Genomic DNA, 26882 nt, shown 5'->3' with positions numbered 1-26882 from the left:
ACAACGCTTCCAAATCGTGGAAGTTTATTTTCAAAATCAGTGTTCAATTAAAAATGTTTATAGAGCAACTCGCGAATTTGATGGTGCAGATAATCGTCCATCTGAGACCACCATAAAGAACGTAATTACCAAAATTGCCGTATTAGGAGCAAAGATAATCCACGTGCCGTTCAAGAATTACCGATGCATCCCGATAAAATGTACTGTTTGGTGCGGTTTATGGACTGGTGGAATCATCGGTCCTTATTTCTTTAAAAATGAGGAAGCACGACCAAGATCAATGATTTTTTGTTGCCAAATCTTCTAGGTGACGGCATCCGGTTAGTAGATATTCTCGAGAGTTGCCGCAAAATGAATGCTTTCAAAACAGATTTCATGAGAAGATATCGAAAAAAGAATCCGTTTCAAAATCCAATATTTCAATATCCAATCTTCAATTTTCAATCGATTGTACGGGAAAACCTGTTTTAATCCACCTAGCGGTGTAATGATGCCTTTCTCTTATATAATATTGTGGTATTCTATTTAAAAAATTTCTCTTCGATTTTTGAAAGAAACCAAGAGATTGTTTGTGAATTAACTAGTATAACATACAGAATGAAACAGTGCTTTGCTCGCGTAGGTCATCCTTAAGAAAACGAAGTGGGTTCACTATTATGTGCACCTCCGGCACCGGAACCCGAGAACCGAACATGACGTACAAACTCGACTAGTTTTTACTCAAATTTGAAGATTTTTTGCCATCGTACTCTAAAAGACGATTTGAATTTTTGTTGTATTTGAAAATATGCAGTAATATTTGGTACCTTTCATTTTACCCTAAGATCGGAAATAATGGTTTTGAGTCCAGTTTACAACGTTTTCTACGATTTTTGTTTCACCGGTTTAAGTGACGGTTTACAATATTTAACACACTTTACCCTATAAATCTGGAACCGGAAGTCGGATCCGGATGAAATTCAGGAATTCCGTATGGGACCGGAAGACCTTTCATTTGAATCTAAGTTTGTGGAAATCGGTCAAACCATCGCTGAGAATAGTGAGTGAGATCCATTTTGGTATATATGACCACTGTTTCCGATATTTCCGGAACCGGATACCGGGTAGCCGGAATCGGTTTGTTTAGTTACCTACTGATAATGACTATCGATTTGTGTAGTTTTGAGACCAGTTTAGAAATTATTTTACGTTTTTGCCTTTCTCATATAGAACGGTTATGCAATCACTTGAAAAACCGACTAGTGAAAATGTCATATACCATTCGACTCAGTTCGTCGAGCTGAGCAATGTCTATGTGTGTGTGTGTGTGTGTGTATGTGTGTGTGTGTGTATGTGTCAAATAATCTCACTAGGTTTTCTCGGAGATGGCTGAACCGATTTTGACAAACTTAGATTCAAATGAAAGGTCTCGTGGTCCCATACGGAATTCCTGAATTTCATCCGGATACGACTTTCGGTTCCGGAGTTATAGGGTAAAGTGTGTTCAATATTGAACACCGTCACTTAAACCGGCGAAACAAAAAACGTAAAATATTTCCTAAACTGGTCTCAAAACTACACAAATCGATAGTCACGATCAGTAGGCAACTAAAGAAACCGATTCCGGCTATCCTGGTTCCCGGTATCCGGTTCCGGAAGTACCGGAAATAGTGGTCATATATACCAAAATGGATCTCACTCACTTTTCTCAGCGATGGTTTGACCGATTTCCACAAACTTAGATTCAAATGAAAGGTCTTCCGGTCCCATACAGAATTCCTGAATTTCATCCGGATCCGACTTCCGGTTCCGGAGTTATAGGGTAAAGTGTGTTAAAATATTGTACACCGTCACTTAAAACGGCGAAACAAAAAACGTAAAAAAATTTCTAAACTGGTCTCAAAACTACACAAATGGTTCCCAGTATCCGGTTCCGGAAGTACAAATAGAATACCACAATATTCTCTGTACATGAGAAAGGGATCATTACACCACTAGGTGGATTAAAACAGGTTTTCCATTTTTTTTCACAATAACAAAAGTAGCTTCACTCAAAATGCAATATCTCACAAACTAATAATCAGACAGCTGTCAAATTTATACACGTATCATTTGAAGGTTGGTACTAACTGAAAATGGTATGGATTTAATTCTAGTGGCGCCCTCTCATAGAAACGATACGAACTTTTCAGCCGATCTGTTAGTATCTCCAGAAGAGATTGCTGCCTTTATATAAGAAACACAGCACCGGATTTAGCGTCGGCTCACTATGTCAAAACCACTCTCAATTGGCTTGCGGAAAAGGGTATAAATTTCGTTGAGAAAAATATCAATCCACCAAATTGCCCTCAGTTTCGACCCATCGAACGTTACTGGCAATCGTGAAGAGGATCTTCAAGAAGCAGCTGGAAACATACAGGTGTTCAAAAAAAATTTGGGCTCAAGCGTCAAAAAAATGCGATGCAACACTCGTCCGGAACTTGATGAAGACCGTTCGATCAAAAGTTCGAAATTTCGTGAAGTAATAACTTAAATTTCATCCGGTTTTTATTATGCTCAAGTTTAACCTCGTACAATTAAGGATCAATTTTTAGTTTGAATAAAATATCGTTTTTATCATAATTTGAAAGAAAAATTTGTGGATAGCTTATTTTCGATACACTCCTTAGAAACACTACTATCACCTTGTTTTAACCAGTGTAACAGAAAAAACATGTTGTCACCAGAACGTTTCGTGCGGCCAGTGTAGGTTTTTCCATTCGGTTCTACAGACTTTTTTCTATAAGATAAGCTAGATTTAGTAAACTTCCAATAAGTTTTACCATAATTTAACCCTAGGCTTTGGATGATTTACAGGGCGCGTACCCCCCTTTGGCGGATGGGGGTGGGAGTCAATTTATACTTCGTATTGACAAAGTCGGACCAGATAGCGACCATACCGAGATCGATCGATCGTTCACTTATAAAAGTAAAAAGATGAGAATTATTATGTTATCTGGATCGATCTCGGAGTGGACAGGACTAATACTGCTTGAAATTGACAATAGATCATTAGGTCAGGAATCAGGAATCAGAACAAATTGGCTCAAATGGCACGTTCCCCTTGATATTTGGAGATTTGTGCCTTGCCATCAATTTGTTTTTAGCATCATTTTCCCGATATATAAGAGGGAAGGATTGAAAGGAAATGGTAAGGGTTGGACTAGGAGGATGGGAAAAATTGACGACACAAAAACACATAAAAGCAGAAGTAAATTCTGCACCCCTAAGGGATGCTGAACAATCTGCTGAGGATCACATTTAGTGGAAGCAGAAGGAAATTCTGAACCTCTACGAGGTCCCGAACAGTCTGCTGTTAATAAAACCTCCAACCCCCGAGAGGATTTAGAGATCTTACAAAAGCGACACCATTCTGCACTCCCGCAAGAATGCAGAACGACTCGCAGTATGTACGAGCAGAAGTAAATGCGGTACCCCCCAGAGGATGCCAAACAATCTGCCAAACCCTATTTAAGGTGAATACAGAAGGGATTCATTCACTCCAGGAAGAACGATGAACCCTTCTGACTATAGCTCCTTACCACATTGGGTGAGAAACGAGAGAATATCCTTCAATTTTAGCTCCGCATACACAGACTCAACCATGTATGGAGAACCAAAAACCCGGATACGTAGCTGCGTCAATGCGGGACAGTTACATATCAGATGATATGAAGTACCATAATCGCATTCACACAAATCACACGAATAATACTCAGCACATTGAATAGTAGCCATGTGATAATTGAGTTTGCAATGTCCAGTCAGAGCTCTGACCAGAATACTTTAATGATACTTGGAGAAATGCAGTAGACACTTTGACATTTTCAGATTTAAATCTGGTAGAAATGCTTTTGTCTGAGCGCAAGTTTGCAAGCTGCGCCAGTAGCTGTCATGTTTGGATGCAGCCCAAGAACGTATCTTGTGCTTTATCCAACTAGTTGAAAGTGGTAAAGCTGGTTCTGGACCAACGAAATCATTCGTTGCACCAGCTCTAGCCAACTCATCAGCCCATTCATTTCCAGTAATACCAGAATGGCCGGGTATCCATAAGAAGTAAACAGCATTTGAAATGCTGAGGTCTTCAATTTGAGTTCGACATGCGATCACTAGATTCGACCGTGAGTCATTCGAATTGAGTGCTTTTAAGGCTGCCTGACTGTCGGAACAAAAATAAATACGTTTACCACAGATCCTCTGCTGAAGTGCCGATTGTACTCCACACAGAATTGCGTAGATTTCTGCTTGGAACACAGTACAGTATCTACCAAGTGAATGAGACTGCTCCAGCCTATTTCACGACAGTAGATACCAGCACCAGCACGACCATTCAACAGAGAACCGTCCGTATAACTAACTATGTGTTCATCAAGTTGTCGTTCCAGACAACCAGACAATCATTCCTAACGAAGAGGATAGCTCACATTGAATGTTTTAAAAGGAAAACTGCATGTGAGAGTTAGGTCACTAGGAGCGAGTAAATACTCATCCCACGGAACCATTTGAGACCACAAGCGAGTGTGACTGGTAGCATATTCTAATGGGTTACTGTTCCAAAGCCCTGTAACCCTAAGACGGTATGCACAAGATAATGCTTCTTGTTTTAGGAACACATGTAGTGGTTTAATGCACAGTAGCGCCTCTAGAGCAGCAGTAGGAGTTGTCGTGAATGCTCCTGTCATCGCCATTAGGACCATCCTTTGGAGATGATTTAGCTTTGACTGAACTGTCGCGACTTCTCCTTTCTGCCACCATACAAGACATCCATATGCTAAAATTGGTCTAACGATAGTTGTGTAGATCCAATGAATATATCTGGGTTTGAGTCCCCATGATTTTCCAAAAGCTCGTCTGCATTGGCCGAAAGCCATGCAAGCTCTTTTAATCCTGAAATCAATGTGAGCAGACCAATTCAGTTTTGAGTCAAGAATAACCCCGACGTATTTAACTTGATCGACCACAGTGACCCCTGAACCAAAGAACTGCAACGGACGAGCTCCTGTAATTATCCTAAGATGAGTGAAAAGCACCATTGATGTTTTGCCCGGATTTACAGATAATCCAAACCTGACAACACCATTGTTCAACAGATCGCAGGGCTTGCTGCATTAAATCAAAGAGAGTGTTAATGCTTATACCGGTCATCAATATATGATAATCGTCGGCAAAACCATAAGTCGGAAATCCAAGGTTATTAAGTTTCCTTAACAAACTATCAGCGACTAGGTTCCATAAAAGTGGGGATAGTACACCACCTTGAGGACACCCACAGACACTCAGCTTTCTAATCTCTGGCCTGCCGAAGCGATGATCAAAGAAGTTGATTGCTAAGCATTGCGTGTATCCAGTAAGGGAAAAACCCAAGATATTCCGTTCACGACTGCAATGTTTAACCTCCTGCAGCCATTCAGCCATCGGTACGGAAATACACCTTGACTTAGGAGTTCCTATTTTTGTGGCCTTTTACGACATGGAACAGGAAACCAGTGGATCAATTCTTGGTAAAAAATAATTCCGCCGGATGCCACACGGCTTACCTGTTTGGTGGACTTATACCACCGGTACAGGTGGACCGTAGCGTTATTCTTAGCAGTTGGGAAACCGCTACCGACACTACACGGCTATCTAGGCTGCTCAGAGAGGGAAGTTAACATTGATGGTCAACTTCCATGGATGGCCGAGCAGCCGGTTAAAACTAATACTGCTTGAAATTGACAATAGATCATTAGGTGGTTTTGAGCATTCTTATGCCTGGAATTGGTCACCAATTTGAATTATCTTGATCTAGTTGGGATGAATATTATTATATAAAAGTCGTCCTGAACTGGTGAATTTAATTTAAAAAGGAGGACTATTGTTATCAGGAATAGGAGTAAATTGATATCTTATGAACCGTTTAGGAACTTTCAAACATATCCGATCCAGCTCGGTATCGGTAATGTTTACAAATTGCAATGACGGCGAAACTGATTAATCAGGTGTAAATACACTCTCAAATCGGAAAAGGTTTGAATGTACTTAGATTTCTCTAACTTGGACACAGATGTCACCTTCTAACTAAGAGTGTGAGATGTGTGTTTCTGGAAGAGAACGGTTCACGTGGACCATTTCATGCAATCACACCTAGTATTTCTTCTCGAAATACATGTTGTTCTTGTTTCCTGGATGCGTTCTCAACACTAGAAGGCCCAAAACTTAGTTTAGACCTAAATTGCTCAAAAGCAGTCAAAATGATTGAAAGAGAGAAAGTCAATAATAAAAACTGTGACAGAATAAATAAAAGCTAGTGCAGTGTGCCTTAGTGCATTAAAGTAATAATCGTAAGTGCCGCTTCAGACATAAAGGACTATATAGGAAAGCAGGGCCAAGACCGAAGCGGATACAATGCGAAATTTTGCAAAGTTTCATCGACGAGGACATTTTAGACACAGAAGCAGTTGGTAGGATGACAAAATACCAATACGATACAGACGCACGACTAAATGATTGACTGGTTACAGGGTAAAGCACACACTTCCTGCTCAAGTGACAAATTCTCTGGCGAACTTGCAATAGAAGATATTCGTATCTTTCGTTGCAAATTTCAAGCCGTAAAGGAATCTGTCGCTTGGGTTACATTTTGAACGATTTCCTCCTTCGTTACTAGTGTTCATTTGGGCACCATAGCCTAGTTCGTCCGGTATGGAAAGTGCGGATCGTTGTAACCACCCCCCTCGGCCAGAGCAGCCCATAAAGGGAAAAAAATTTAACAATGATTTAAGACCGATTTTCAATAAAGTACCATAAAATGGCGGAAATGGGGTAAAATAGTCATCAAAACGTTTCATGCGGTCAATGTAGGTTCCTCCATTCGATTCTACAGACATTTTTACATAAGATAAGCTAGATTTAGTAAACTTCCAAAAAGTTTTACCATGCGATTTAAGACCGATTTACAATAAAATACCATAAAATGGCGGAAATGAGGTAAAATAGTCATAAAAACGTTTCATGCGGCCAGTGTGGATTCTTCTAATCGATTCTCCAGACTTGTTTACATGAAAGTAGGCTATAGGAATACCGCACTCGACTTCTTTTCAAGTTACAGAGCGAATGTTATAGGAAACCCCAAAACTGCTGTACATTTGGGGTAAAACGATCAGGATTGCGATTCGTGCGGACATTGTAAAGCATTCCATTGAATTCTTTCGACATTTTTACATAAGAAACGCTTTAGTTTGTTGACCTATCTCAATTAGTTCATGAGTTACAGAATTCTTTACGGGTTTTCATAGATTTTTTCCCACTGTGCATCGTGTTGCATCGTGATGGATGACGAAATTTACGTCAAGTTTGAATTCCGTCAACCTCCTGGGCAAGTAAATTTTCTATCCAAATTTATATCCGATCTTTCGAAGGATGTTTGAAAGAACAAATGATCGAAATTTGCAAAAAAAAAGTACCAGATCGGGCAGGTGATTTGCGAATGTGGTGATAACTTACAGAACAATCAACAGTGCGATTTTAACGGAGGCGTCCCCGGTAACCAATAAGCACATACTAATGCCGCATTATGACAGCAAATAATCGCTAATTGGCATTTCAATCGCACTTGAGACTAAATTCAGGCCGACTTTGGCAAAATATACGGCTATTCATATATAATGCTTATTTATGACTGGCGTGCATTCTGAAAGCTGAATTATAGTTGATTCACAACAGATGGGCTTTCAGATTTCAGATATAGAGCTATGAGAATTTTTGGTGCTCATAAAAGGCCATTTTAATGCCATTTTTTGTGCTTACTGGTTACCTGGGGTGGCTTAAAAAGCGGAAGAATTAACTCTGGTTTGGTTTGATCTAGCATCCTGTCAATTCCTCTCAAAATGTGTTGGAGTCAACGGAGTCAATTTCGAGTCAAAAGATATGAACCCGGCTTGCAAAGCTTCGTCTTTCTAGTGTGGCAAAATTTCTCAATAGGACGATGTTCCGGTGAATTTTTTATTCTACGTATTGAAAAATACTACGCAATTAGAAAGATGAAGCTTTGCAAGCATCCCGAAACAATTAAAAAAGAGCTGGAGTCTAAGAAAATTTGTGTTAAAACATTGCTGGGAAACTCAATTGAACAAAATTGATCGGTGGAGTAAAAAGAAAGACGCGGGCCTGTTGGGATGGAAGACCAATTGTATAAATAATGACTCACTAGTAGTTTTTCATCCTCTAGAAATTTCAAACACGAATACTCTCTTTATTGCCGAAATCCGACTACAAGGAATACCGGCAAGAAGGAATCCCCGCCCGAGGATACTCTACTGTACATATATGAAATCCAATACTGCGAGATCAACCACCTTCTATTCTATAACAAAGAAACAGTTTACCAAACTTTTCCTAATATCTCTATCTCTCCCGTTTCGTTTTTCTCCAACTCAGAACATCGGTGCTGTTTGTGTCCATCTCGTTCATAGTGCTGATGATCATCTCGCTGGTGTGGCTGGTGTTTTACTACGTGCAACGGTTTCGGTATTTGCAAACCAAAGATAAACAATCGGTAAGAGCCAACGGCGTAAACAGCGGTTTGTGTGTCTGCGGTAAATACGATACTATAGTCACTCCGGTCGCAAGATTTAATTACTGCTCAATGACCTGCGGGCGCGCGGTGTGACGGGTTGCGTTGTGCACCAAACTTGACTATGAGCTCCACCGACGGCTGCCGGTTGATTGATTGATTTTGTCATCAGCTCCCGGTTTCATTTCTGACGTAAAATTTATCGAGCAGTTGTGAACACCGCCCAGACATTAGCCGGTTTATTGTCGCGTAGTATTCGAATATCGATTGTAGCGTTTCATATTATTTTGCATTTATTTCTTATCTTATTTTTTTATTCTGTTTCGATTCTCCTCCAAACAGAAGCGGCTTTGCAACGTGGCCAAGCGAATCATTGCCAAAATCCCTACCAAAAGCATTAAGTCGGATGACAAGGTAAGTTCAAAACAGGCATCCAAAGTAGACCGGATAATTGAGTCAGTAGTTATCTTTCGGTAACGAAGAGAAAAGCTAACAGAAGCAAAACCATATGGCCACCATGCAATCATCTAACTGGATGTATGGAGCTGTGCTGAATGCGCAGAGGTTTTTGACCTCGTTTTTTTCCTATTCTTTCTGATAATTTGGAATTTTGCAATAGCTAGCACTAGGCAAGCCAACCAAACATTAAACTACACTGAAAAAAAAGAAAGAGAGAGAAAGAGCCGGATTTTGCAGATCCATTGAATTTTAAACCCATTTGTTGAAGTATATTCAAAGAGTAAAAACTCCTGAACGACCTGTTTGAATCCACCTAGTGCTGTAATGGTGCTGTTCTCACTATCATTTCCGGAACCAGAATCGGGAGACTGTCGCAGTTGCAGTAAGTTTTCAGGGCCATTCAATAGCCAGGTATACAGGTTCAAATAGTTTTACAATCTGCTTTGAAAATTTCGCACTTTTCTGTGTTGTCAACTATATGGAGGTTAGACAGTTTTTATCTTTCATTCTCGTGGAAGTCGGATCGGCTTCATTTAATATAATCAAAGTTATCATTAATCCACATCAGAGTTACAAATTGTCACTCATGTCGAATGACCTTGACAGACTGTATAAAATCATCGTCAACTGTAATCGGTACGGTCAAAGTGTCTGTCAAATGAGATACTCGATAGTTCTATGACCAAGTAGAAGTATACTCAGTCAAAGACAGACGACTTTTTTGTTTTCTCTCTCATTCTTCTATTCCTTGTTGAAGTAGAAAAATTCCATGAGAGTACAAACATAAACATAAATTGATAAAGTTCATTGTTTTTTTTTCCAAAAAGTCATCGGACTTCGGAGTTTATTGGTGTAAATGAATGGTGGTGTGAAAAATGGGTGGCCAACATATTTCCTGATGAAAACAAAACAATATGTAAAAGCGATTCACACGTAGCATCAGTTGACTATCGCCGACATGGAACGGTTACGGAACAACAACATTAATTCTGTATAAAATGTTGAAAACGACTTATGTAATATTGAGAGATTCTCTTTGTTTACTTTCTCTTTCGATTATTGCGAAATATTCCTGCCCTTTTTAGTAATTTCTCCAGAGCAGATTAAAAGATGATAGCTTTAGTTATTATTATCGGTAAATAATTGGAGAGAAGGATTGCTAAGAGTGCCGTAATAATCAAAAGAGAAAGTAAACAAAGAGAATCTCTCATTGTTACGTACGTCGTTTTGAACATTTTATACGGAAATGTTCACGGAACATTTTAACGTCGGGTACGTGAGCAATATTCGGTTAAAAAAATTAATATAATAATCTTGAGGTCAGAATACTCAATAAGCTACGAGCTGAACGGATCTTCGGCTCTTGAATAGCGAGTTCTAAACGAGAAAAAATGTTTGCACCAAATTTCGTTATTTCTAACATGCCTGCATCTATCCTTCTTTAACGGATTGAATTAGACATCATCAGTAAGAAATCCTACCTCTCACGGCGCAAGAAAAACGTGTCACAAAATTAACCATCAGTTCAATCTAAATGAGCTGATGAGCTGATACATCGAATCGATTCATTTTGGTGAGCTGATCGGAGCTGCTCACCAATATGAGCTGTTTCGCACACCTCTAGTGTAATATCAAGAGAATTTAAGTTATGACAGATCGGCTCTCAGACACTCAATATATGATGACTGGTAGAGCCTGGTTGGCAGCAGTCCAGTGACATAAGCTTTTCATTCGTCATGTAAAGTTGCTAGTTGTTAGTGACATTTAGCAGCTCTGATCCACATACAAGTGAGTTAAAAAAAATATTTTGCATACAATACGGGATAGAGAATTCACGCCTTCAGAAAAGTTTTAGATCATGTTTAAACAAGATAACATGTCGAAGACATGAACACTTTAAAATGGTTCATTGGTGTCGAGATATGAAACATTGTTTATTGGAGACTCCCAAAATCTAGTTTTTTCCATAATAATTTTTTTCAATGAATTTTCAGAATTTTCGAATGTTTTGCAATTTTATTTTAATTATTAAAATACGTATTTTTGTCAAAAATTGCATATTTTTAAGTTTACAAACTAAAAAGTTTTTGGAACAATTTAATTACAAAATACTACATATTCAAGTATAAATATCTCGAAAATGTGGAAAATGTGGGACCAAATTCAACCAAATTTGAAAATATGATCAAAACACTATTAGAAAAATTAGTAGTCACAACTTAAATTTGCTTAAATTTATTTGAAAACACACTTTTAAAGAAAGCATGTTCTAACATTCCCGTAGCATAGCTTCCTCAGGAGAGTTTGTTTGGCCACCGACTTCTTGGCATCAACTTCTCCCACATAAAGACTGTTCCAGGAAGTATGGACGCACTCTGATTTCGCTGTAAATAATTCACAAGTGTTAGATATTCAAATTTTATTCGATATACTGATAATATTAGACTACAACAACAGAATATTATTCTCAACATTTGCTACTTAGCCATTGGAGACTAGCTGGCGCACCTTCTTGCGAACGTTCCTCATTAGATTCCGTACAGACTTCTTGGTGACAAGTTTTGACACTTTTTTCCAATCTTTTTCGAACTGTTGAATGGTTTCGGCTGCTGAGACATGTTTCCTAAGATGTGCCTTCGTTAATGCCCAAAATTCCTCAATTGATCGAAGTTGTGGGCAATTTGGTGGATTCATGTCTTATGGGACGAAAGTGACATTTTTGGTAGTATACCATTGTACCGTTGATTTCGAGTAGTGGCAAGAGCAAGATCTGGCCGGAAGACAACAGGATCCTAGTGGTTTCGAATCATAGGTAGAAGTCGTTTTTGTTCCTTGATGTATATTTCGCTGTTCATTGAAGCAGTGGTGATGAAGGGTTTCGAAATCTTACCGGAGCTACAAATTGCTTGCCAGACCATAGCTTTCTTACCAAAATTTTCGACTTCAATCGATGTCTCGGACTGGTTTAGCACTTGCCCTTCTCGCACCGTATAATATTATGGTCCCGCCAAGGATTTGTAATCGAGTTTCACGTAGGTTTCGTCGTCCATGATTATGCAGTTCAAATTTCCAGCAAGAACCGTATTGTAAAGCTTCTTGTTTCGGACAACGTTTTGGTTGTTTCTGCTTCTTATAGGTTCGAAGATTTAAACGAAGAACATTTGACTTCGAAGTGCCCACTTTTTTGGCCACATCCCGAACTGAAACCTTCTTCTTTTGCTCGAACGCCTTCAGTATACGTTTATCCAACTAAGGGTTAGCAGGACCTTTTTTTCGATCCGTTTTCGGTTTATCCTCAAAGGTGTTATCCTCACCATACTTCCTGATTGTATTTCGCACGGGTTTTTCACTTACTCCTTCCATTTTCGCTATCTTTCTCGGTGACAGTCCACGTTCTGTGCACCATTTGTACAAAATTTTTCGACGTTGTTCTGCTGAAAGTCCACGCATTTCGAAACAAACGAATGAAAACGAATAAACAACTGCACAAGTGGTTAGAAAAGAGTGTATATAACGGGACGCAGCCATAAAAATTGACAGATTCTGAACCATTGCGAAATGGCAGCGGTTTTTGGTAGCGTCCATACTTTCTGGGACAGTCTTTATTCTTCACGCTACGTTTGTCCCGGACCACTCCCAGGACTTCATCAACCAGGAACCCAATGACTAAGCGGTTTGCCTTCCGGTCAGCTTCTTCGAACTTGATCTTCTCTGTTTCTACAGACGGAACATCGGTGTACCAGGCATCCAGCACGTCCACTGAATCCAGAAACAACTTGACGCGGAAACTCCAATGTTCGAAACTTGATCCACCGGAATTTTGTGGAATTCCGTGAATCTGCGGGTTGCCCATAACTTACAGAGTGCAGTAAGCAAAGAATGGAGGGAAACAATTAAAAGTAGTTTATTTCAAGAATGAACTGATTCTGATCAGTGGTTAGATTTGTAATGATGAAAAGTTTTTCGTTTTTAACAGCTACGATGTTTATAGCTGTTACTGTTGGCGATAGTTCGGGTCGAAGTAACGTAGCATCTACAGCTACAGTTTTAAATTTCACACTGCTGCTTCTTTCACGATCAGGCTTGTAACGGCCGGTAAGTTATAACGGTGATATAATAAAATATTTGCGTTTCCGAAATAAACTCTGACAGATGCGAAAATTTTTCTTGTTTGACATTTTTAGTGTGGCCTACTCTTTATCTTGTTTCTATGATTTCATAATTGAGATGGTGATTGAGAAAGTCATATTTGAAATTCCACACTAATCATTTTGGAAGTTCTTTCCACTCCACAATTCGTTGAATGGTGCCGTAATACAAATGACAAATAGTTTGACATCCGAGTTTGATACAGCTTCATATCGGTTCTGTGTGTTGATGTTTGATTATTGAAAATACGTGATCATTTTATAGATATTCAAGACAAGGCCCTTTTTTTCACTTGGATTGAGCAAGTTTCAAGGGCACCTGTTTGAAACTTCCATTAAGAAATTCTAAATTCCAATGCATCAAATTCAGCGCCAATTTTTCATTAGTTTTTTAATACCGAAAGATCCTTAACAATGATGGATTTATGAATTCATTCGACCAGACTCGTACTCAACAAACTAACAGAATTATATTTGTTTTAGGAAATTGACAATGATTGTTGCGCCATTTGTATCGAGCCCTACAAGGTCACGGATGTGATACGCGTTCTTCCCTGCAAGTGAGTACTGCTGTCCGCTACGCTACAGCCTTGGAGCATGTTAAAGCTAATGTTGAATTTGATTTTCTTTCAGACACGAATTCCACAAGATCTGTATCGATCCGTGGCTGCTGGAGCATCGGACCTGCCCGATGTGCAAGATGGACATCCTCAAGCATTACGGTTTTGTGGTGGGTTCCTCACACGGTTCCTCATCGTCCTCGTCCTCGTCTGTCCAGAACAATCCCATCATTGCTGACTACTTCAGCGTAGCACCTCCGCCACCCCCTTCCAACAGTTCTACCATTACGGGGTCGTCTGCCGCCGCTGCTCGGACTGCCACTCAGCTCGGCAGTGATGGGAATGGCGGCAGTACTCGAACCGGTCCAAACAATAGCACTAGTGGCAGTAGTAGTGGTAGTAGTAGCAGTAGCAATAGTAGTTCTAGCGAGCCAGATCAGATCGTAACGATTATAATCAACATAAATAGTAGTGATAGCGGGGCTCCTCTTCCTGCCTCGACTCTTGCCGGGCCGATCAGAGGAGGTCCAAGCGATGGTAACGGCAGTAACAGCGGTATTGGTAGCAATGAACCGAGCGAGAATCGTATGCTCAATGACAGTCGACAGGTCACCGAAGTTTGATCTCCTGTGGGAGATTTGTATTTTTTGCGAATATGAGTGTGGAATGCACTCCGTCATTTGGGTAATTCAGTACTAAAGCTAGTCTAAGTGAATTTGAATATGAATTGAATCGAATGGAGTTTGTTTGAATTTTCCATTTGTTTTTTCAAAATTTCTAATTTAGGCATACAATGTGTTATATTGGTTGAAATAAGGTGCGTAAATTTAGAGAAAAGTTTTTAGTTTAGCAAATACAAACACAAACTAATGTATATAAACATGTTGGATTGATGAAATAACGCCACAAACTTTGCAATAAAATGCTGTGATTGTTGCCAACATTCAATCAAACTAGAATCAACCAAACCAGTGCCATTTACACTAAGCCGGAAAGCTCAAATGAAATGCAAATATTTATCAATCGACTAGATTTTTCGCACAGCCGCATTAAATGAATAACCAGCGATTGTTCAATTGTTCCGTTCGGGCAGATGAAACTTAAAAGTATTTAGTCTTACAGGTGAATATTGATAGAGTGAACAAACACTACTACTTAGGTGAGGAGAGGAAACAAATATTAACGTAAGATTCTGTGATACAAAACGAGACATAAATACCTAAATGTTAGGTCATATAATTGCTCATACAGCTGCTATTACTACTACTACTACTATTACTACTACAACTACTATTGTTGTTATCTGTAGAAATTCGCTGATTGTCGGCAGCAGGTCAACCTGTCGCAAATTTAATTTTAATTTGAAATAACCACGCTATCACAGTAGGCCAGCGATTTACAAATCTTTTTTTTTACATATTAGAATCCGTTGATTGCTTAGTAAGCGCATAGTTTTGTTTGTCTTAGCTTATTCGACTTATTATGTTCAGTCGAATCCCGCCCGTAGACGTACGCCTGTTTCCGATTCTCGATCTAGCAAACCGGTAACGGAAGAAAAGGGTGCGAAGCGAGTGAGTGAGAATGACGTAGTAAGCGAATCCACGAGAGTGAGAAAAAAGAAAAGTTCTGCGCGCCAAGTCAATTCATATCAGCTGGCAACGTAGGCCAATCATTCTTCAGCTAGTTTACAGCTCTTAGCGAGTGCAATAGTCGTAATCTTTCGTTTTATTTCATTATTTAAAAAAAGATAATAAACATTATCGTTTTTATATTCTAACTTGCATTGTATCTGTTATTTCTATTCTTTACTTCCTACTGTTTTAATATTTTGTTTCTGCGGACTAATCATTCGAATCGAACCGTTTCAAAAAGCTAGGTAGGACGGTCAGGAGCTTTTGCATGCAATTCCATGTTATTTTTGTCGCGCGACATCTGCTCTGTTGTTGCATCGAGATCGGGTTTCGGTCTTAGCTTGCTGTTTCCCAAACATGTAGGGTTTGTGCATTCGCTTCACGAAGCCTAGCATCAAAAATCAGCCGCATGATGTTGCTACCGTTGCCGAAAGTTTCAAGTTGAAAGTTGCAAGTGAAATCAGGACGATGTTGAAGATACTCGGGGAAACAACAAACAAATTAGAGTGATTCAGTTCTGTTTCTCAGTTAGTAGTGTAAGTTTTAATTTTGGTTTTTGGCTTTTACATTGTTTTTAATTTAATTGATGTGCTTCACTAATCTCTGATTCTGCATTTGCTACGGGTCTGCTAACTAACCGAGTTGTGTAGTGATTTCGCTGTCGAAAAGTGTTAACTATTTTTCCTAATTCCATGATACCATCACTATCACTGCCTTTTTTTCCCTCACACCAATTATAACTGGCTATATTCCCATTGGTAAATAATACTGTAACCTACTATAAAGCATTGATAAAATTAGTTATTTTGAGCATCGGGATTTTTTTTAAATATTGTGTTTTTTCATTGTAATAAAAAGTCAAGAACAAAATATGTGTAAAGAGGAATTACAATTACCTAGAACAAAAACGTTTAATCTGTACTCCATTGACTTGCACGGCTCAGTACATTGTTAAATAACCACAATTTTATATTCGATCAATTCAGGGTAACGTTTCTGATCAGCTATGTTTTAGTGATCGTCAAGATATTTGTTGATGGTTCGTTGATAAATCTTTTTAGTGTACTCATATTTTGATATCAAATTTCAAACAGTCATTTAACTGTTATCATCTTAATAGTTTAGTTTGAACTCTCAGAAAAAAAACGAAACGATTTTTTTCCCATAGCGGTTTACATCAGATAAGTGTAACTGTTTTTCGTTTTTGAATAATGATTTATGATTCCAAAACCTAAAAGAAGCTTCGAGTGGAAGCGAAAGTAGCCAGCAGCTTAGCCGCCTTTGGCAACGTAGGGGGAATTGCATCTTTAGTCATCTCATTAGTCGAGTCAGCATATTATTTTGCTTACGTCCTACTATCAACGGATCTCGTTGTAATCGGTTTTTGTATATTTACTTCTGTTATAAGAAGCAACATCACTGGAAATATAAAGAGAAGAATGTGCAATATTTCTATTATCGTGACGCGATAGTTCGATGCGATTGCACCTATTTTTACCATATTTTTTGAGTCAATGCATTTAACAGAGATGATATATCGTACTCTCATTATTGTTTACCTATATGAGATGGATGGTGAAGCTAACATGGTCAAGGGAGCCGATACCCTACTAATTGAGGGTTGGTGTCGTTCTAAAGGTCGTAATATCACACGAAAAGATGCATAAATCGTATACAGTATTAAGTCAAGCTGATGTAATCTACTCAATACGTTGTTTGGATGTAATAGCGTGTGATTTATTTGCAATATTTCCCGAAACAGAAAATTATTGCGTTTGATGTTCAGCTCGTCTAAATTTTTTTTTCTCACATCAATTGATAATCACATTGAGATTTGCCTTTTAGTGCCAATCGCCACTTGCTTCAGAATACAATTAGAAATCATATTGAGTTCCGTCTCAAATTTCGGTCGATTTAGTTTACTACAATTTTGTTTTTTCACTCAGATTGACGAAAAACTGCTCGTAAAACTGAAAATTATGGAGGCTTTGACTCGATTGCTCGTTTCTGAGGGCTCGATCAACCCAATTGATAGTGACATTATGAATGTCATAGAATATTCACTCACTTTTTGAATGTGTTAGCGTGAAAGTCAGGCAACCTGTCTCATTTTATTACACTCTAACTAGAGGAATAGACGATGCTGATTTTGGTAGGCCTTTTTGCTGGTTTCCAGTAAATTTCAACAGTTTAAGTTGGAATTCTAACAATAATGGATCATTTACTAGTTCTAAATAAGCGAAAAACTGAAGAAGGAAAAGAACGAAGAAAACGAATTAACAATTCAGTTTGCTTTCTCTTACTGAATTCTGACAGATTTCTGAACCATTCGGTTGGAGGCGATATTCATTCGGAATGCACTGGAATTCGCTTGTGAGGAATTCTGGCTGCCGACAGAAACCTATTTGGAGTTCGGCAGCTGTCAAATTTGGTGATATAAAATGGAAAAACGGAAAAAAATATTTACACACTTTTTTCAGAGATGGCTAAACAGATTTTCACAAACTACGATTCAAATAAAAGGTATTACCTTCCCATAGCCTACTATTGAATTTCATTTGGATCCGACTTCCGGTTCCGGAGTTATATGGTAGGGGAAGATGTTCGGTTGCCGGCACCCATTGTCATTTTCAAAATGTCTACCGATTTCGGTTACCGGCATCCCAAGGTGTTCGGTTACCGGCACTTAATTTTTTTCGACAAATCACGAAAAATTGTCAGTGATGTGCAGGGATGCCAATTCTACAAATTTGACTGTGAATTGTCAAATTTCCTAGTTAACATGTAAACCTTTTTTCGTTTAAAAACTTTTGACAGACTTTTGAAACTTCGATTGTTTGCAGACTTTGGCAGCAATTACAGACTTTTAAAAATTTGTGCGATCTATTCGTTTTTGCTAGCTAAACTTATTGTATTACCTGACATCTCGGGTGATATGCAACACGTGGACAACTTGACGGCTTCAATAAATCCGTCATATAAGTAAAAGCTTTGGTTCTCTGGTTCTGTTAGCCACGACGACTTCAAACAAATCGTCTTAGTCAAGGAAAATGAACTTTAATGCACTGATTAATGCCATTAAACGTTGCTTAGTGGATAAGAAGCCAATAAATTCGACTGCAACAACGTGTTCAAACCTGCGAAGCCGGTGGAAGACCGGCCAAATCAACACCAAAGGCGCCACCATATAAATCATTGGCCAAGAAAGCCAAGGCGAAGTCACCATCAGACAATGAAGACTTTTGTCCAAATGCCTCCGAAAAGAATAAATTTCGTTTTTTCTTTGAATAATGGCAGTTTTTACTTATATTTTTTCCATTTTAAGCGAAATTTTTTTGGGGTGCTGGTAACCAAATACCTTTTCTGAAATGGCCAAAACTTATCACTTTACTAATTTTATAATAAAGTTTTTTCAATCGATTGAATCAACTTAGTTTCTTGTTCAGTTGTTAGCTTAGCTTAGAACTTTAGCTTTCCATTGATGTATAGATGTCTGCATAATGTGCACTTAGTCAAAGGTTATAAGCTTAAAAGAAAAGGATACCGGTAACCGAACACTCTCCCTTAATATGTGAAAATTGGTTGTATGGTAATAATCCAGTGGAATCGTTACCCTCTTCGTTGGTCCAAACAACATCCAATTAATCGTTCAACGTGAGGGCAACACGGGACCTACACAAATCTGTATTAAATTAGGGAAATCTGTATCAAATCTGCACTCTGATTTAAATCAGCGAACGCAACAATCTATACAATACAGATAAATCTGTACAAATGGCAGCTCTGGCTCTGCATATTGTTTTCAAAAGGGCTAATGCCTAAATAGTAACAATTACATTATGTGTGTATATTTTTAATGTTTACCAAATTAACTGCAAAGTAAAATTTTAAATTACTAAACTAATTAATTATTCAAATGCTACAAAGCAAAGAATTGTGATTTATGAAATGGGATCACGTGCTGAAGCCAGTCCATTGAAAAGTAAGTTAAAAGTAGAGTGGAAAATATTCACAAAACTTTTCACGTAACTAAGATATGATTTTTTTTTTTTGAGTGCAGCGCAGACAAACCTTAACTTTCCTAGCGAAATGCATTGCGCAACATAACTCGGCCAATGAAAATACGGCATTGAAAAATACTGCGTTGTTTCCCGGATTGACCTTGTATCTCCTTCGAATCCTGTGGGGAGCACAGGAAACTCTCTTTGGACTCTTTCTAGCCAGAAAGTCGGAACGTTGCACCTAATTATTTTAAATTGTGGTTCCGCTCTGCTTGACACCTGAACAGGTTTGTTTTGTTCGATTCTAACATTCAGTTGTTCAATTTACATCAATCAAAAATCTGTTAAAATCTATAATATTTTGTTCTTGACTACTTGTTGACCGATGTCATCGGTATGATCTGCGCTGTTTTGCTGTTAACATGGCGCGAAGTAGAATTTTGGACTGATTGATTACTGTTTCTTCCATAGTTCACCGGAAGCCAGGAGAGTATTCTTCAGCTGGACCTGGATATGGAAGAAGGTGACCTAGTTGACGATCGCAGCAGCACCGACGGGGGCTACCAACGTCGGCACAGTGTCAGTCCGTTGCCACAGATTAGAGCCAGCACCGAGAATCAAGTAAGGACCAACATGTTTGCGTCGTTGTGAACCATTTCTTCAACTTCTACTCCCACGCATTTCAGCTATCCCGCAGCTCCTCGGAGTCCGACTTGGATCGCGAGCACCGTCGAGCTAGAGGTTCCACCAATTTACAGCATTCCAACCGGCATTCCATCGGCAGAGACAGTATGGATGGGGATATTGCAGAAAGTAGCTGCGCTGCGGCTTCGGTGAGAGAATCGGACAACGACAACGACATCTGTGTAGGATGTTTGGCTGCGGCACTAAACAAAAAGCAACGAAATTTCGATGGTACACTGACGCAGGATGATGCCGAAAGTGATGTAAGCATGGTTGAGATGATCACCATCGTGAGAAACGTTCTAATATCGTTGATTGTGTTTTAGACCTATCCTTCCGAACCGCACGGATCATCAAGTCTTCCCAGCACGTTGAAAAAGTATAAAGGTAATCATTCGACTGGTTCCTGTCGTGGTATGAATCCTCCCGATCACTACCATCAGCATCCACCGCAACACCAGCAGCAGACCTCGTCTACCCAGTCGAAACTTCCCTTCCGTTTTTATAAAACCGATGGCGCCCAGGGTCGCAAGCTGCGCACCCCGCTCAAGAATCTTATGTGCCAGTCGAAATCGGCACCATGTGATGATGGTTCGCTGACCGACATTCATTTGGGATCGGATGAGCGAACCTGTTCTCAGGTTCCGATGGCTACGAGCGGTGTTCAAACGAAATCGGCACGCCGTTGCTCACTGTCGCGAACTTCCTCCTGTGGGTCGGATAGCAGAAAATTTGCTCACTACCAGGAACCGGACCACTCGGACCAGTACCCGGATGACGATGGTTCGGATGAAACCGAACCGAACAGCGAAAATGATCTGATCGTTAAGAGTAGGGATGACGTCGAAGGAGATATTAAGAAAAAGTGATAACCGTGATATTAGGATACTGATAGGGTAGAGGAACGATCGTTTTTCTTCCAATGTTTCTAGTACTTCTCTTGATAAGATGCAAATTACTGATAGCGTTTCGCAGTTTCGTAGCATTTTTCTGTAGGGTAGAAATCAAACTGACAGTTAAACAGTCCATGCGTGATATGAATGTACTTTTCTAGACTAGCGCTGCTTCGGCGATGAAAAGAGAAACCAGTCTGGTTGTATCGGTTTCGAGATTTACGGAACTTTCATGCGGGATAACTTTTCAAGGTTGTAATCTAATCGAAATGCATTATTTTATTTTAGAAATAGGAAGTAAGTTAACAGAGTTGTTCTGTAATTTGTCTTACTTGTTCAAATAGGAATTATTTCTTTTGAAATTTAAGTCTAATTTAATCGCCTTATGTTAGAACTGAACAATACAAACACGACGCAGTCATACTATTCCAAGTTCTGAATATTGTTCAGCTCACGGTCGAACAATCAACCGGATCCATCGAAACATCGATAAGTATTTTCGATAGATTCGTTGCGATTGTCTGTTTCGAATTTCTGATTTGCGTTCCCAGTACTAATTAGTCTTTTGATTGTGCTAGTTTCACGTATTTTACGTGATGAATTCACACCTATGATGCCAAACAATGTAAGGTGAAAGGAGTATTTTCCGACTCTGTGTGCATTAAATGGCAACAATGGACTACGACTGCAATGATTAAATATTGAACGTAATTGGAATAAATAAATGGTGCTTTTAATAACTTATGATTTGATTTGTTTTTTATTATTTTGTTCTGCGTATTAAATTATGATTTATTTGTTATTTAACTGCAATCAACAGATACGATCAAAATCAAACACAAACCAATAGCAACATTGTCTCAAAGTCGAACTGAGTAAGGAAAGGGTCAGGGTACAAGCGAGAAATCTGCTCAGCTTTGATTTGCTATAAGTACATTTCGGTAGTAACACGTGATTAGGGCATATCGTACGATAGGCCCTTGTGAATGTTACAAAATATAATGCTCATTGCTCGGCTCTACAACCTTCATTTACACAATAATCGATATAATCTCGTAGATAGAAGGCCAATCTGCGAAAATTTTGCGCAATATGCTTGAATTCCACGTTTAAAACTTGAGTAATGAGCATTATTTTTCGTAACTTTCAAAAGGGCCTATCGCACGATATGCCCTAATCACATGTTAGTACCGATTTTCCGCTTTGGACAGCGCCGAGCTCGGCTCAGCTTCCGGCTTCCACTCTATCTGCAGCCTTAGGCTGCAGACAGAGTGGAGGCCGGAAACTGAGCCGAGCTGGTAACTGACATTAGTAGACACAAGCACAAGCGATAAATCTGCTCAGCTTTTACTCTGACAGGGTCCCTCTGTTTTGCTGTAAGTACGTTTCCCGCTTTGGTCAGCACCAAGCTCGGCTCAGTAGGGATGGTACTCGGAAGGCAAAGTATCGATTCTGAAATTTTGGGTATCGATACAAGGTATCAAAAGGAAATAAAGTATCGATACCTGTAAGTATCAATTGATACTTGAGCAGCAATCATTTCAAAATAAAATAAAATTGTCGACTGTGACGTTATTTTATGATGTACATAAAGGTGTTTCCACACAGCAAAACAAGAATTGTGACAATCTCAATGTGATTATCAATTAAGGTGAAAAAAAAAAAATAAAACGTGCTGAACATCAAATGCAATAATTTTCTGTTTTCAAGAAATATTGCATAATAATCACACGTTATTACATCGAAACAACGTATTGAGTAGATTACATCAGCTTGGCTGAATATTTAGACGATTCTGATAGGAAATAATGCATCTTTTCGTGTAATATTATAATCTTTAGAACGACATCAACACATTTGTGATATTACATCAAAATTACTGCATGACTTATGTACAGAGATTATGATATAATCTAACAACAATGTTGGTTTCATTCTAAAGGTTGTAATATTACACGAAAAGATACATAATTTCCTATTAGAATCATATACAGTTTTCAGTTAAGGTGATGTAATGTATCCAATACGTTGTTTCGATGTAATAACGTGTGATTTATGTGTGATATTTCTTGTAAACAGAAAATTATTGCATTTGATGTTCAGTACACAGAAAGAAATTATGAATTTTACAGGTGACATAATTCTACAAACGATACAATTCATAACTACTTAACTTCTCAAATGACGCAATATTCCATTCGTATAGAAATTTACTGGCTCCGAGTGTAATTCGCACTCGGCTAGCAAGTGCGACTGTATGAATTTATATGCACGATTTACCAGCCAGGCAGATATGCGCCTCTGTGGCTCAGTCGACTAACTGGTGTGCATTGTGATCTTATGTTTTTCGGTTCAAGTCGTGTTGTTGCTGTCGCTCTTTTGATTTTGATTCCATTCTTTTTGAAGCCATGTAATTTTTAAATCACACAATTTAACATGTTCTTGAATATAAATTTGTGTGAAATATGACGCTCCATTTATGTGCATCTGATAAGATGTAAAATCTCAAGAATTTTTCGTACTGTGTACGTCTATTTTTTTTTCATATCAATTGATGATCACATCGAGATTGTTAAAATTCTTTTTTTGCTGTGCATAAATTTATCGTGCCGCCAGTATACGCATATTCCTTGCCACATATAGTGCACTTCGCCTTTCGCGACTTTTGGTCCAAGTCAAAGACTTCCCGCACGCCACTTTGTGTTGAAATCACATTTCACTTATTTTCTCAACAATTTTCATGTCATAACTATTATGTCGATACACGAATACTACACTAAATGCCAATTCCTATTGCTATTATTCCATCGCCTTTATGTGCGTGTGTTTTACACATTGCACTCTCTTTTAACACACCTGTGGGACGAAGTGAACGAATTTCAACGACGGCTAGTCCACGTCATACCAATACATGCGCGAGCTTGGCACCAAAGAAATATGAATGTTCCACTGGGTACGGGTACAGCGTGATGGCTTTCACGCAGCCCACCTGGGTTCGATTCCCAACCCCGCGCATACGGTTACAAAGTTTTTCTGGTCCAAAGAGACGAATCACCTTAAGGTTAAAGTCTCTATACGTGAAATAAAAAAATACCCGATTTGTGGAAATAAGTGTCGATACGTCAAAGTATCGACTCGGTATCGGACATCCCTACGGCTCAGCTTCTCGTGCTCACTTTCTCTCTCGCAAAGTACTCAGAATTTTCTTCGCACTAACACGATACAAGTTGTATTGTATGTTTTGCTGGATTAATCAAAATAATCGAATAAAAGGCTAAAGTAATCGAGTATTTGTAATCGATTAGCGGCAGTGTCACTAATCGAGATAATCGATTAATAGCAATCAATTATTCGAGATCTATATCAATTTGTAGATAACGTTTAGTCTTAGGCTGCAGACAGAGTGAACGCGAGAAGCTGAGCTGAATGGCATTAGCAAACCACAAGCGGGATTGATGAAAGCAAATCAAGCGAAACATCAACCCAGCTTTCACTCTGACAGGGCTCCCTTTGAGTTGCCGTAAGTACATTTTCCGCTTTGATCAGAATCAAGCTTACCTCAGCTGCTCGCGCTCACTCTGTCTACAGCGTAAGGTTGAGCTGTAGAACAGGACCAGACGACTATGTATTCGCTTATGAAGCCAGCCACGATTGATTAAAATTGGCATACGCAAATACACGATTTTGAAATTCATGTTACCGCAGTGTGAAAAAATGTGTTGTCAGGATCACCGGCATTGGTTTGTTTTGTTCTTAATGTAAGAGAAGATGATTTTTTTCAGTTGATTACTGGTTGCCATAATCTGTAAAGTAAAGTTTTGCAAACGAAGCAGTTCGAAAAATGATATTAGATTGAAAACTTATCATCTTTTTCTGTTCTGGTATCATTAGTCGAGAGCCTTCTGAAATTTACATCAGGGATCCACAAAAATAAGAAGATGCATTTCGTATTGGAAAAAGCGGATGGAATCATATACGAATAAAACTGACATGCTCTTTATCACATTTCCAAAAAGCGATAATGGAATTGGACTCTAGAACTCGACTCAAAATCTGGGACAGGCTCAGAATTCAGTTGCAAAACTCTGGTCCGGAATCCAGATCAAGAATACAGTACATGATTTTAGTTCTAGAGTTATGGAACTGAGCTGAACCGAAGTTCTAGAATTGAATTCTGAATTTGAGCTCCGAACCTGAATAAAGGAACTGAATTCAGTTCCAAAATCTAGTTCCAAAATCCAAGTTCGCAGTATCTATAGTTACAGCATACATGTCTTGAATTCTGAATATGAATTCTGAAAATGGATGTACCAGAATGATGAAGGTGAAATCCTAAATCAGAATTCTGGACTCAAATTCCGAACATAAATTAAGGAAATATATTTAGTTCTAGTGTTGGTGATTGTCGAAAATTTGACAGAAGGTGCTATATTGCTATCTATATTGTATACAATATTTTCAATCCGGTAGAAGATGCTACAAGAACTCGAGTCTCTCAATGCATAAACCGCGAGAGAATTTTTCTACATTTCTTCGCTCCACTTCATACTCTGAGTATTTCACGGCCCTAAAAAAAATTTACAGTCTGATAATGATCGTTGCTGTGTGGAATTTCCCAAGAGAGAATCGCAATTTGACAATTATCTCTGAAAATCGAATCGATGATTCAACTTGATGATTCTCATACTAGGTTGCAATATTTCAAAACCCTTGTGTGGAGCATTCACAGACATATTCATAGACACAACTTATACAAAGGTTATATGCACATATTTAGAATAAGCGGCAATAGTAAAATTATCAACTGCCTGTATAGAATCGGATCGCGAAACGAAAATAAGCGACCGTTCAGGATCCCCACAGCAGCGTGCTAACCTTTGATTCTCAGAAATGTCATCGAGAGAAATTCGTTCCCGCACTGGTGTCTATTCTATGTTAAATGAACCATGCCGGTTTTTTGTTGTTGCGATGATATCCGTCTCTCTTTGATGGCACTGATTCAATCGTGTGAAGAGTTGCTGGTGAGCGTTCTTTGATACGATAAAAGCCATCCTTGTTTAGTTCCCAAATTTAGTAAAAAAAAGTACGAGTGTGTAATGTCACTGGATGTCGTGAATACGAAAATTGACACGATTCTTTATGCTTTCGAATACTAATTGATAGTTGATCGATTGTGTGAATTGTGGGAAATGTGCTTCCATCCAACGCACAAGGAGAAATGATCGATTTTCCCTTACGGATCCCCTTTTATAACGTTCAGTTGAAGATATGCCAAGCGAAAGTAAACAGATTCCCGCGTTGTTTTAAAATTTTTAGAAAACCTAATTTTTGAGTTGTTTGTGGTGATCTCACACTGTTTAAAATATTATCCTAAATTTCTGATCATAGTTTTGATGAAATAGTGAAAGAATTATGTTGCTGCCATTAATACAAGTCGAGATATTCACGATTAAGTTCTGCCCATTCTTCCATATGGCTAATTTTGAAAAGGCACCCCATAGTAAAGTAAGTCGTATTCACGACAAAATCAGTTCCAGAATCCGAAATCGTAATTGAGTTCCAGAGTCATAGTTTAAATTTCTGAATCTGTAATCAGGATCTAAATTCTGAAACTGAATTTTGAAATAAAACTCTAAACCTGAAATTGAGCTTAAAATTCAAGTGGACTAGACTTAAGGTTGAGAAGACAACCTGCTCGACACGACATCCGATAAGCGAATGAAAATCCGACCTGAACGTTTCACATTTTCTCAGGTGTTTGCTTGCTTTATGATACACAAATGGTAAAAAAATTTTATTCAACACAGATTTTCATTTGGCAGCTCTGATTCTGCCTAGAATAATTTGATCGATTAATTACATTAATCGATTAGTGCCTAATAGCATTCGATTACACTAATCGACTACTCTTTTATTAATCGAAAACTAGATACAACA

At 38.7% G+C, this 26882-nt stretch overlaps 1 protein-coding gene across 1 annotated transcript in view; it reads left to right on the top strand.

The window, feature by feature from the left end:
* Positions 1-21689, top strand: part of LOC131435167 (E3 ubiquitin-protein ligase goliath-like) — a 191492-nt gene extending 169803 nt beyond the window's left edge. The window contains exons 4-10 of the mRNA XM_058602777.1: positions 8434-8551; positions 8912-8983; positions 13660-13736; positions 13810-13906; positions 19840-19989; positions 20055-20315; positions 20379-21689. Coding sequence (XP_058458760.1) covers positions 8434-8551; positions 8912-8983; positions 13660-13736; positions 13810-13906; positions 19840-19989; positions 20055-20315; positions 20379-20921 — 1318 coding nt within the window. The 3' untranslated portion in view covers positions 20922-21689. The remainder of the gene's footprint in view (positions 1-8433; positions 8552-8911; positions 8984-13659; positions 13737-13809; positions 13907-19839; positions 19990-20054; positions 20316-20378) is intronic.
* Positions 21690-26882: the final 5193 nt, after the last annotated feature.

Source organism: Malaya genurostris, chromosome 3, assembly GCF_030247185.1.
Source record: "Malaya genurostris strain Urasoe2022 chromosome 3, Malgen_1.1, whole genome shotgun sequence".
Classification (NCBI taxonomy): domain Eukaryota; kingdom Metazoa; phylum Arthropoda; class Insecta; order Diptera; family Culicidae; genus Malaya; species Malaya genurostris.
The sequence above is the reverse complement of the archived record's forward strand: the minus strand, read 5'-3'. Positions and strand labels throughout refer to the sequence as shown.